A 12954-nucleotide genomic window follows, 5' to 3' on the forward strand; every position below is an offset into this window, starting at 1 on the left:
CCCGCACCAGGGTGGTGGGGCTCGGGTGGGCTCAGGCTTCAGTCCCACCTCCTGGGTTGTGTAGTAATTTTTGTTGTCAGAAGGGGGTCGTGCTGCAATGAAGTTTGAGAATCTCTGCTCTAGATCAAGGGTTCTCAAACTTTTGTACTGGTGACCCCTTTCACACAGCAAGCCTCTGAGTGTGACCCCCCCCCCCCTTATAAATTAAAAATGCTTTTTTATATATTTAACACTATTATAAATGCTGGAAGCAAAGCGGAGTTTGGGGTGGAGGCTGACAACTTGCGACCCCCCCCGCCACATAATACCCTCGCAACCCCCGAAGGGTCCTGACCCCCAGTTTGAGAACTCCTGATCTAGAGCATGCTGCCAGGATGCTGCTGTAGCAGTTTAACTATTCCAATCCTGTTGGTCTGTAACTATTGGGAGAAGTTAAATGTAACAGTTACAAATCATGACTCTCTGCTCTTGAGTTAACCCAAGTGTTACAACTGACCAAAGACTAACTGCTGTGTGCGTGAGACATGGGGCATTGACCAGGCTCAGTGCTCACTGTTAGATACAACAGGTTAAAAATCTACAGAGAAACCTGATTGTCCTGATCAGCTCATTTGCACTTCCTTTCTCAAGGCTGGTGGCACTACAGTGAGCAGGTAAAGCTAATCTGCCTCTAGAGCGTTATTAGTGCTCTACAGAAATTAACCCATGAAGGTAAGGTGGGTAAGTATTAACTGCTTGGCTTCCCCATCTGTGAAATGAGGGTAAGTGACTTCCCCAAGGCTGCAGAGGGGTCGGTGTCAGAGTCAGGCTTTGAGAGTTCCAGTGCTGCACAGCTGTTAATAAAACCTACAGAGTAACACCTCCCTGTGTCATGGCCAGCGTGCCCCAGCTGCCATTCTTCTCCTCCTGCCCTCTTCTGCTGATCTAGCCCCTTGTTAAAGCTGCCCTGGGAAGACCCTCTCTCATCAGGCTGCCAAAGAGCCACTTGTAGTAACTCATGGGGAAGGCTGCAGAGCGCTGCCCTCTCTGCTCTCTCCCTGCTAGTCCTCCAGTGTGTGTGAAATCTCTGGAGCATTAAGTAGGTCTCATTTGCTGGATTAATCAAGCAATTAACTAGTTTATAAAATCCTACAGTGTTTGAAGGCCCATGTAATTAATCTTGGCTGCAGCATATCCTCCCAAGTGTAAGCCCTAGTCAGTTAGGGTTCTAATGCCTTGCAGTCTCTACACAAATTTCTAAGAGATTAGAGGATATTAAACAGCCATCAATTCCCCTCCCAATCCTATTCACCTGGGGTGGGGCCAGAGGACTGTGCGTCCCTTCTAAGCACAGTAGGCAGCAGCACTCACTGGAGGCTGTGAGTTAACAAGGATTTAAAACTCTCCTGAGCAGGGCAGGGCCCCAGACACTGTGCTGGGTAAATTGCAGTGTGCTGCAGTTTAAAGCCTTCCAGAATAAACGTTGGTTTCTTGCAGATGTCAACATGTACATCCCGTCCAAGCTGTTCCAGGCCTCCCAGCCTTCAGTGCACTTGCTGGGCTCCACCCATACACCCGAACAGGACAGCCAGGTGACCCTGAGCTGGGAGCGGGGTGGGTGCTGGGGGCGCTGAATGCATTCCGGCTCGAGAGTCAACTGTCTGGCTCTTAACAGTATCCAGTGTGCCAGCTAGAACGTACACAGACTGCTGCCCTGGGGTGGAGCAGCAGAATCCAAGTGGGGAAGTGGCCTGGGTGTCACCTGGGAACAGCTAGAGACATGGATAGTTCTGTTAGCCAGCTGCTCTCCGCAGCCCTGTGACCCACTAGCTGCAGGAAACTCGAGAGGGGGAAGTGGGCAAACTGTAGCAAACAGACGAGCGGGTAGAAGTCCTGACCTCGACAGAGCAGGGCCCACTGGGGAAGAAGGGAAGTGCTGCTGCTCTGGTATGTAACATGAGGGGGCAGTGGAGGTAGATCTGCGAGGCATGGGTGTGGAGCAGGAATCTGCTCACACTAGAGAGGAGGATAGGTTGGGTGGGGAGTTATCAGCAGAGCATCCTGGCTCAGAAGCCAGCCCTGGGCTGGGTCCTCGCAAGCAGAGTGCTGTCCCAGCCCCTAGCAGTAGGGTGGGTCCTGCTTAGTGGAGACGGCAAAGACGTTGGCTGGTGCCATGGCTTTAGCCAGCTTTAGGAGAAGGCATTAACCAGGGAAGAGCAGAGCCAAGGACCAAGTGGGGTGCTCTGGGATTCTAGGGGAGGGGTTGGGACACCAGCTAGAGCTCTAACATGGAACCCAATGACCTCCTTCTCCTCCAGATTCCCTCGCTCCACACCATGGTGAACCTTCCTCGAGACAAGGCTGGAAACGTGGACTGCAAGGCCCTGGTGGATCAGCTGCGAGAGTGCCCCACCCTACAAGAGCAGGCTGACCTTCTCTACATGCTCCACACCCTCAAGTAGGAGTGTGGCTGGCCCCCAGCCTGCATCACCCAAGAAGCCCTTTATATTGCTTTGCTCCTGGCTTTATTTTCCTGATCATGGCATTACCACCCGCAATGAGAAGCCCAGGTGTTGCCCCCTCAGGAGAGGCGAGATGGGTAGCTCCCTGTGTTTCAGCCTCTATAACTAGTCTGGGAAATGTTTTCCAGGTGGGAGGCTGGCGTGAGTTTCTGAAAACATGCCCTTGGTATGGATTCACCTCTTAGCCACTTCGAAAATGATCACAGCAAGGTAGGGCTGGCAGGGACCTTGAGAGGCCATCTAGTCCAGCCCCTTGCTCTGAGGCAGGACCACGTAAACCTAGACCGGAGGTGGGCAAATTATGGCCCGTGGGCCACATGCGGCCCGCAGGACCATCCTGCCCGGTCCTTGAGCTCCCAGCCGGGGAGGCTAGCCCCTGGCCCTCTCCTGCAGCCTCAGCTCGCTGTGCTGCCAGCACTCTGGGCTACAGGGCTGTGAGCTCCTGCTGGGCCCTGCAGCTGCGAGAGCCGCCACCACACATTCCTATGGGAAGCAATTTAATACCCTACGCCAGCCCACCATACAGTTTTGGAACCCCGATGTGGTCCTCAGGCCAAAAAGTTTGCCCACCCCTGACCTAGACCATCCCTGAGGGGGTTTGACAAACCTGTTCTTAGAAACCTCCAATGATAGGGATCCCACAATCTCACTAGGTCACCTGGTCCAGTGCTTGTGTTAGCACCTCTGATGAGATCTGGGTCTTGTTGTGCTGGGCACTGCACATATAATAAGAGATTCAGAATTTGCTATCTGTAAAAGGATTAGTTAGGTACAGTTCTCAAGAGCTGGTGCGTCTAAACAGGTAGCTCCACTGCGTTCCCTCAGCCCGGTGCATTGCTGAGCATGCTATTTACTAGCCAGGAGAGCATCCCCCTCCGTTGGAGTGTTATCGTACTGTTCATGCTGAGCAGTCATGTGTTGCTATGTAATGGTGCTGCCATAGAGTTTGAGGGGGCTGGGTAAATAATCCTGCTCACATAGTCTTTGCTGTGACCTGGCATCTCCTTGAACTCAGGGGGCTTGACTGGGACCTGGAGATCGATGGCCAACCTGGTGCTACGGTCAAGGACCTCCTTACTGAGCTGTATGTCAACGTGGGAGCTACCCGACAGTGGGCCCTGATCCGCTACATCTCCGGGATCTTGAAAAAGAAGGTGGAAGCTCTCGATGAGGTGAGGACTGGGCACAGGGGCCGTGCTCTGATCCCTGGCCTGGCCTGTGAGAAGAGGCAGCGAATGGGCAAATCAATGCCTGACTTCACAAATACCTCTGAGAAACAACTTACCCGTAAGAGTCCGCCGCATCTAGAAAGAACCCTTTCATCTGGAGAGGTGGCCACTGAAATGCCAGACTGTCATTCTTATTGTTTGCCCACGTCATGGCAAGTACAAAGGTCGCTTAGATTTCTGAGATGCCACAGAGACGTACTGATTTATGCGCTCACTTAGAAGTACGTGGCCTGAATGTCCGTGGCTCCTACAGCTGGAATGGGGAGCGCTGGGCCCTGCTAAAAGCTTGGCCCATCATGGTTTGGATTTGCAGACTGTACAGAAAATCCCACTCTGGGGGCTGGGGAGAGGATAGGATCTCACACCAAGCTGAGCCCAGTACAATCCCTGCAGTGAAGATGGAACTCTAGAAAATAGTCCATAAGCCACACTGTGTATCTGAGAGGTGTGCGTGAAGCTCTCGCTGGGAGGGAGGAAAGGAGCGCGCCTGTAAGGCCATGGCGGCTCTTTGGCTATTGAGCATCCATAACCAAGTGCATGATGGTATCTCTGTCTAGGCCTGCACTGACCTCCTCTCTCATCAGAAGCACTTGACAGTGGGGCTTCCTCCAGAGCCTCGGGAGAAGACTATCTCTGCGTGAGTTCAGCTCCTTTTGCCTCAGTGTACCAAGGGGGCCGATACCATTGCATTGATCCGGGGGTCAACTTTGAGATGGGGTGGGGAGGGAGAACATAACAGATGGTGAGTACTCTACTCTACCAAGCTCTGCCCACCTCTGAGGCTCTGCCTCTGCCTGCCCATAGGAAAGAGGCCACTGCTTTCCAAGGCTGGATCTGTATGAGCTCCCTTTCCCCTGAGCCTCGCTGGCTGTGCCCATCGTGCTGGACATATTGCCCCACCTGCTTTGAGGTCACTATGTGGGGGCTGACTAAAGTCAGGTGAAGGGGCATTAGCCCTGCGTTGAGGGGCTATAGATCATGCCTTCCCTGTGTCTGCATGTACTGGGATCTCCTCTTTATTCCCATTGTCTCCTCAGCCCCGTCCCGTATGAGGAGCTCACCCGCCTGATTGACGAAGCCAGTGAGAAGAACATGAGCGTCTCGATCCTGACTCAGGTGACAGGGCTGAGTCCAGCTGGTTCCCGGACACCCTATCAGTGCCCTCACAGGCCAGAGGATGCGCCTGTCCCACTGGTGGGCTGCCTTGTGACCTGTCTCCTTGCTTTTCCCTTTCAGGAAATCATGGTCTACCTGGCCATGTACATACGTACCCAGCCCGCCCTCTTTGCTGAGATGTTCCGCCTGCGCATTGGGCTTATCATCCAGGTGATGGCAACGGAGCTGGCACATTCCCTGCACTGCTCAGGTACCCAGCCCGAGTCCACTGTCCAAAGACAGATGAGACAGACAAAGGGTGGGAGCATCCCTCTAACTCCCAGCCTGCGAGTGGCTGACCGGGGGCCCCCGGTATACAGAACGCCCAGGCTTTGTTGCATGTTGCCTCACAACTGGCATATTAGCAGAGTGGCTGCCTTTTTTCTAACACAGACAACATGGGTGAGGTGTCCAGTCCAGTGTCTGACCCCAGCCAAACCTTCCCCAGGCAGGAAAGGGCTGTGACAACAAACTGTCCCTCAAGCTTTCACTGCAAGACCTCTGGAGTATCTAGGGGAATCTCCATGGGCCCATGTATGTGGGCACCTTGTGTCTGAGTAATGTGATTATACCAGTGGTTCTCAACCGGAGTCCACAGCCCAGTTAGTACACAGCTGCAGCCCAGCTCAGCTGTGTTCTAAAGGCCACAGGCTCCGGTTGAGAATCACTAGTATAATCGCATTACTGGGTTATATAGTCAACTTGTTATATAGTTGGGGCCAATAAAATAAAACTTCTGGGGAAAATGTGAAAGGGAGATGCGTAGCTAGTAGAGTTACTAAGTGCTTGATAGTACTAAAAATATAGCAAGTCCCTGCTCACCAGCTCGGCCACTTTGTTACGTTTTTTTTTTTTTCCTGTTTAAAAACTTGGCTACCTGCTCAAATAGGTCTGAATCCTCACTGTGCATTCAGCTAGCGTGTTGGGATCCTGAGAGAGATTGGGGTGTGAGAACAGCTTTGTTTGATTTTTGGGTGGTGTGAAACTGTTCCTCACTTTGAAGGGACACAGTCAGCCTAAGTTACGCTTGGATTGGGAAACTATTGGCCCTGCAAGTGTTACAAGGAAATGCTGAAGACCAGAGTGGAGGGACAACACAGAGCAGTGGCTCTCAACCTTTCCAGACTACTGTACCCCCTTCAGGAGTCTGATTTGTCTTGTGTATCCCCAAGTTTCACCACACTTAAAATCTACTTGCTTACAAAATCAGACAGAAAAATACAAAAGTGTCACAGTACATTGTTACTGAAAAATTCAACTTTCTCATTTTTTACCATGTAATTATAAAATCAATCGATTGGAATATAAATATTGTACTTACATTTCAGCGTATAGTATATAGAGCAGTATACACAAGTCATTATCTGTATGAAATTGTAGTTAGTACTGACTTCACTAGTGCTTTTTATGTAGCCTGTTGTAAAACTAGGAAAATCTCTAGATGAGTTGAGCTACCCCCTGGACGAACTCTGTGTACCCCCGGAGGTACACGTACCACTGGCCCAGAGCATAGGCCGGGGTGTGGGACTTCAGAGAACCGGGTTCAATTCCTGCTGTGCCACAGACTGTGTGTGACCCTGGGCAAGTCACTTGGGCCAGGTCTACACTTAAATTTTAGGTTGACAAAGCTACATCATTCAGAGGTGTGAAAAAGTCCAACCCCCTGAGTGCCATACCTATTCCAACCTAACCTCCAGCAAAGATACAGCTAGGTTGACAGAAGAATGCTTCCATCCACCTAGTGACTCAGGGAGGAGGTGGTCCTACAGTCATGGAAAAACCATTCCCTTACTGTAGGTTACGTCTATGCTATGGGTTTATGCCAACATAGCTACGGTGCCGTAGCTGTGCTGCTGTAGTCCCTGTAGTGTAGATATGCCCTGAGTCTTTCTGTGCCTCAGTTCCCCATCTGTAGAATGGGGAAAATACTCTACTTCACAGGTTTGTCGTGGGGAAAATACAGTAAAAACTGTGAGGTGCTCAGAGGTAATGGGGGCCATATAAGTACCTTGGATAGACTGATCCCAAAAGAACAGGTTTCTCTAAGCATGTGCACATTTCACAGCATAGTCAGTTTCCCTGTTTCCCGGATGGTTTTGTGGACTTTTTGCACAGTGATTGGGGGAGAGGGTGAGTGGAGTGATTTGATTTGGCCAGGGGCTGTGAGGCAAGTATAGCACCTGCACCATTCTTCCCTCCTGTATCTGTAATCAACTGGATATCAGGCTGACAGTATCGCTTAGCCATATATGTTCTCTTCTGGGGAGGCAGAGCAGGATGAGAACTCAAGTGCTTCATTAATAAATCCTGGTGTGCAACTAATGTATGGAAACACCTAGATTCACTTGTGCCCCTCGAGCCAGGAACCTCTTACTAGAACTTCCTCTAAGAATCCTCCCTTCTCCACTAATGATGTAGGTTAGGAGGGGAAGGAGGTGACCTTGTTGGCAGTGTCTCTTACAATTAATCTCTGATCTCTAGCTGAAGAAGCCACCGAGAGCTTGATGAACCTCAGTCCTTCAGATATGAAGAGTCTTCTACACCACATTCTCTCTGGCAAGGAGTTTGGAGTGGAGAAGAGCGGTGAGTCTGTCTGATTAAGCTGAAATCTTGAAGTGGCTGCCTCTAAAATGATGCTGAATGTTCTTGGAGATGAAACTGCACCATAACCACACTCTGGTCTAGCCTTAGTCTCATTTCCAGCAACTCAGAGGTGTCCATTCCTCTGATGTCCTAGGCACGTGCATCTTACCATAACTTATTCAGGGCTGCGATGTCCTTCACACACCAGTGCCGTGGCTGTTGGCATCCTGAGAGACCCTGGTCGTTCATCCTCATTGCCCATTGCAGTTCGGGCTGCCTGAACACATACAGGCGTGTGTCTGAGCCCAGTCCAGAATTCAGTATTAAAATAACTCCACCCCACGTTTGGTGGTAAAACAGACAGGCCCGGCCAGTGTATGGAGCGGGCATCAGTCAGGGATGACAGGACAGCTACTGGTGATGGAGGAAACTTCTCCTTCCATGGCAGTAGTTCCTGTAGTTCTGGGCTTCTGAAAAGGTTAAAGCAGGGGCACCCCAGGTCCTGCTCGGTGGAGATGCTATAAGAAGGGCCTTGGGAGCACGAGGTGCCCTGACTGTCGCTGAATCTGTGTCCTCAGAGCCCTGGCAGTGAATTCTGACCATGCCTGTCCCCTCCTCCCTTGCAGTGCGTTCTGTTGATTCAGCCCTAACCCCTGCTATTTCCATCCGCGAGGTTGGCGCCGTCGGAGCAACTAAAACAGAGCGAGCTGGGATAGTGAAGTTGAAGAGTGAGATCAAACAGGTGTGTGTTGGTGTGGGGGAGGTGGGTGTATGGAGAGGGGCTGGGATGTTGAGGGGGTTGGGGTTGAGCTATGTGTGAGCCGGATGGAGTACTGGGTGGGGCTGTGGAGGACACTGACTGTGGGTAGCTGTGGGATGGGCTGTGGGCAGGGGATGGCTGATTTTATTGGTATATTGATTTTGCTTGTGTTTCAGAAGGCAATAGGTGGAGAAGCTGTATAGTAGCAAGGCATGTGTGCACCCCTCTGCTGGATGGGATGAGAACTACCCAGCTGTCATGGGCCTTGTCCTGCTAACACAGGGTTGGGCAAACTTTTTGGCCCAAGGGCCACATCAGGGTGCGAAACTGTATGGAGGGCCGGGTAGGGAAGGCTGTGCCTCCCCAAAGAGCCTGGCCCCTGCCTGCCCACCTCAAAACTCCCGACCCATCCAACCCCCCCACTCCTCCCCCGCTCCTTGTCCCCTGACTGCCCCCTCCTGGGACCCCTGCCCCTAACTGCCCCCCAGGATCCCGCCCCCCCCCCCCCCCGAACTTCTGCCCTATCCAACTGCCCCCTGTTTCCCGTCCACTGACTGCCCCCCTCCCCCCAAACCTCCACCCCATCCAACTGCTCCCTGTTCCCTGACTGCCCCTCGGGACCCCCTGCCCCTTATCCAATCCCCTGGCCCCGGCCCCCTTACCATGCCGCTCAGAGCAGCATGTCTGGTTGCCGCGCTGCCCGGCCAGAGCCTGCCATACTACCCTGCATGAGCAGGCAGCCCTGCTGCCCAGAGCTCAGCCTGCGCAGCGGCATGGCTGCAGGGGAGGGGTGACAGCCGGGGAGGGGCCAGGGGCCATCCTCCTCAGCCAGTAGCTCAAGGGCCAGGCAGGACAGATCCGTGGGCCAGATGTGGCCCACGCCCCTTAGTTTGCTCACCTCTGTGCTAACAGCTACTGAGAGTTTCTCCTCTTAGCTCAACTGGCAGGAGTGGGGACTGCCCTTCTGTAGCGAGATGATCAGGGCTTTATCACCACCATTGGCAGGAAATTCCCAGTAGCTAGCATGCAGCATCGTGTGGACACCTGTTCCCGGTGTGCTCTGGTAGCTCTCCAGAAAAGCGTCTGGGTTTCTCTTTGTCCACCTGACTCTGCGGGCCCACTCCCGTACCTTCCCCTGCATGCTTGCTAGTGGGCTGCTGAGTCAAGCTTAGGATTCCTTTGAGATGGCAGTAATAGAGTCACTGAGCAGACATTTCCAGGGCTACTCTTTAATCCTGCGTCTCCCTTGGCTCCAGCATTGCATCCAAGGTATAAAGAAAATGAGGAATCCTGCATCCTGGGGTATATGTCACTGTGAAACCTGTGATGCATCTGTCTTCTGTGTAACTCTGAACTCAGCAGCCTGGCAGCTTGCTGTGCTCCTGTGCGAGCAGGATGCCACGAAGGGTGGGGGTCGGCACACAACATGTGCTCTGCTGGTGACTCTGTTGTAGGGCTTGTTTGTGTGGAAAGCCAGGTTAGCCCGAGGTGTGAATCTGGACCAATGTTAAGTGCACTGATGTGTGCATTCACACACTTGTGGATTTCAGTTTAGCTTAAGCTGGCTGGGAACAGAATTAAGTTAAACTGAAATAAGATTGTCAATACAAACCCCTGGATGGTCTTTCCCATGTAGATAGACTCTTAGATTAAGAGGAGAAACCAAACGAGCAAACATGCAGGTTGTTCTGATGCAAGCGTCTGCTCTTTGAGTGTAAGTGGAAAAGCCGTGAGGACTGGCGGTGAAGCTAGGCTCGTAAGAGGAAGGATGGTTCAGTGGTTAGGGCACTGAGCCACAGGACACCCAGATTCCATTCCCTGCTCTGCCAGAGCAAATCACACAGTTCCCACGTGTACAATGGGGATATGGCCCTGCCCTGTGGTTAGCGATGGAGCCGTTCTGAGGAGGGCCACAGAATTACCTTAGACAGAGACGCAGGCCTCGGAGTGAAGGAGGTGGAAGGGAACAGAAGGTGTAAGTTGTATAGCTAACTGCACTGTGGTCACCAGCCAGACTCTTCCTTGGGCTGTGGAATGCAGCATATCTGTATTGCTGCCCCAGTCAATTGTCTGTATTGTGATCTCCTTTTTATCTTTCAGCAACTGGATAAACGTAGGCAGTCTCTGAGGGACAGTAAGGTGAAACCACCAATGTTCTCTTCAAGCCTTAGCTTACTTGGCAATCTTGCGCACCCAGAAAGCTTCTGAGCATGCATGAGCTAACGGGCTTGTTTCAAGCCGTAGCAAGTGAGCTGGCTTCCCCTCTGACAGCTTAGGGTTTGGGGCTCAGCTCTCCAGCTGGAGGAACTGTGAGCTACAGTTGGCTCACTTGAAGGACCAACCAGCAAACTACAGGCCAGAGCTGTGAGCAAGAGGCTCTTGAGTGGGGTTGTGACTGTGTCTTGTGTTCCCTGAGCTCTAGTCCTCGGCTGGTGGTGACTTGTGGCCTGGGAAGCTGTGAAGAGCGGATGGGATCCAGTGTTGGGTCTCTCTGCCCCAGACTAATAGCATTGCCATTCTGGGACCCAGTCTGGGAACTCCTGTGGTTCTCTGGCCAGGGGTCAGCGTGCTCAGGTCCTGGTGGGGCTGAGAGAGGAATAGGAACAATGGACGTACCATAGTACACAGTGCTGGAGGATCAACGGTGAGGAGCTCTCAGCAGGCCTCTGACCCGCTTTTCTTCTCAAAGCTCTTCCCAGGACCCCTCCAGGGGATAATCTTTGCTAGAGAAGACCACTAGTCTTAGCCAGCTGTTTTAGCAATGCAGGCCTGGTCCACGGGGGAGAAGGGGTGGGGAGACACAGAACAGAATCCAAACGACGGTGCTTTGTTCCATGCTGTGGGACAGACTGGGCCTGTCTGCATAACCAGGGATGTTTAACTTGCTTGAACACACTGGGTCAGGAGCCTGCAGTGAAGCTAAGTAGGCAGCATGTCCCATAGCTAACTACGCTGTGCCCAACAGCCAGACTGTACCTTGCGCTGTGGAATGCAGCACAGCCCCTAATCACACTGCAGGACTCCTGTCAAATAACCCCACCAAGCAAATCGACTTCTGCTCTCCCTTCCCAGCTGCCTGATAGAGCAGTAGGGAACGTGGCTCCCTCTGAATCCCCTGTTGCCTCCTGCCCACTCCCGGGCTGTCACTCTGGGATGGGCTAGCTACTGCTGCAGTGCTGATGTGATGAGCTCACTGGCTCTTTCCAGGCCCTACCTTAAATGGCCTCTAGCTGGGGTACTGTAAACCTCTGTGCCTGAGTAGATCTAAACCTCCAGGACCACCCCCTCCGCACTAGATTCTAACCAGGCTGAGGGGCTGACAGTGTAGCTACTGTGTCCTAAAGCCACAGTCTGGCACGGTAATTCTGGAAGGGGAGCCCAGCTCCTTGGATTTCACACTGTGCAGTGTGTTACCTTGTAAATGCTAAACTGTTTAACCAGCCTCTCCAGGCATCCACCTGGCTCTTTAATCTCCTGCCCTGGTATGTTCCTGCCCCTCTTCCGGCTTTGGTTTAATGTGAAACTCTGTGGTGCATCTTCCTAAACTGGCTCTAAAGTCTCTGGCTAGCCACAATCACCTGGGATAGACACTGAATGAATGACACCAAGCTTTGCCCGTGCTTCTGCTAATGCTTCTGCTGCCTGCTCCATTCCATCAGGCTTTGACTGTCTCTCTTCTCCTCTCTAGTCTTGTGGCTTCCACTCTCTGGAGATGGATTCAGGATCTCCTCTGGTAATGTGCATCTTATGTTTACACATGCAATGTGTCTGTTCCAGAGCATTTTGCTAGCTAGAGGCAGGAATCTCTTCACCCTGGGGTGGAATGCAGCCACCTCTGGAGTGGAATACAGTAGCCCATTAGCAGTGGCTAGGAAAGCTACACAACCATTTAGGACAGGAAGCCAGCTATAGCAGCATTAAGCACAAGCTAGGCACACAGCCACTTGGGAAGACTCTTTCAAGATAGGCTTTGACACTCGGGGCTAATGTAGCTCTCCTGAGGAAGCAGGCCAGGAGGAAATGGTGCTGTCTGGTCAGTCTCCCCAGCCCAGGCTTGATGGTGGAACCATAAGGCAAGGTGGTGATGGGATTCTCCATTTCCACAAGGCCAGCTGTGGAAATGGAGAATCCCATCTCCAGATGCAACTCTGGGGCTCTAGAAAGGTGGAATGTAATAACCCCCTCTGGATTGTCCCCAGGGCACTGGGCTAATGCCCTGACTTGGGCAGAGATTGCCAGGGGATCTGTGGCTTTGTCTCATCAGACAGCATTCTGTGTGTCCTAGTCCATATTAGGACATTGGTTAATGCTGGTTGGGAGAGGAAGTGTCCTCTACTGAATTGTGTTCCTTGGTCTCCCCTTCAAGTACTAGCCCAGCCTGATCCTTCTTGTGTAACTTGAGAGCTGCTGAGATCACAGCCCGGGGGAACGTGGCCAAGTGCTTCTCTGCAGTTAGAGCTCCGCAAGCTAGGGAGGTGCTCTCTCTAGTGCTTCATCCTGGTCCTGTTGCCTTCACTGTAACTCTGTTTTGTCCTCAGAGTTCTGGAAACTCCTTCTTGCCTGCTGGAGGATCCTTTGCTAGCATGCTGGAAGATCAGGTCTCCAGAGATGGCCGCCATGGCCAGTGGCAGCGGAGAAGGCGGCTGGACGGAGCTCTCAACAGGGTCCCGGTGGGGTTCTACCAGAAGGTCTGGAAAATCCTGCAAAAGGTGAGATGATCTCATGC

The 12954-nt window shown here is 52.4% G+C and overlaps 1 protein-coding gene across 9 annotated transcripts in view; it reads left to right on the forward strand.

Annotated features, from left to right (window-relative positions):
* PHKA1 (phosphorylase kinase regulatory subunit alpha 1) overlaps positions 1-12954 on the forward strand; it is an 81479-nt gene that overhangs the window by 57571 nt on the left and 10954 nt on the right. For 4 of the 9 annotated variants that reach the window (XM_037909783.2, XM_037909786.2, XM_027818608.3 and 1 more), the window contains 11 exons: positions 1477-1571; positions 2298-2437; positions 3517-3673; positions 4288-4367; positions 4768-4846; positions 4967-5096; positions 7367-7468; positions 8095-8210; positions 10329-10367; positions 11917-11961; positions 12767-12937. In XM_037909783.2, the coding sequence (XP_037765711.1) occupies positions 1477-1571; positions 2298-2437; positions 3517-3673; positions 4288-4367; positions 4768-4846; positions 4967-5096; positions 7367-7468; positions 8095-8210; positions 10329-10367; positions 11917-11961; positions 12767-12937 (1154 nt within the window). The remainder of the gene's footprint in view (positions 1-1476; positions 1572-2297; positions 2438-3516; positions 3674-4287; positions 4368-4767; positions 4847-4966; positions 5097-7366; positions 7469-8094; positions 8211-10328; positions 10368-11916; positions 11962-12766; positions 12938-12954) is intronic. The other 5 variants (XM_037909785.2, XM_007056245.4, XM_007056246.4 and 2 more) reach the window with 2 other exon arrangements.

This window comes from Chelonia mydas, chromosome 9 (assembly GCF_015237465.2).
Source record: "Chelonia mydas isolate rCheMyd1 chromosome 9, rCheMyd1.pri.v2, whole genome shotgun sequence".
Classification (NCBI taxonomy): domain Eukaryota; kingdom Metazoa; phylum Chordata; order Testudines; family Cheloniidae; genus Chelonia; species Chelonia mydas.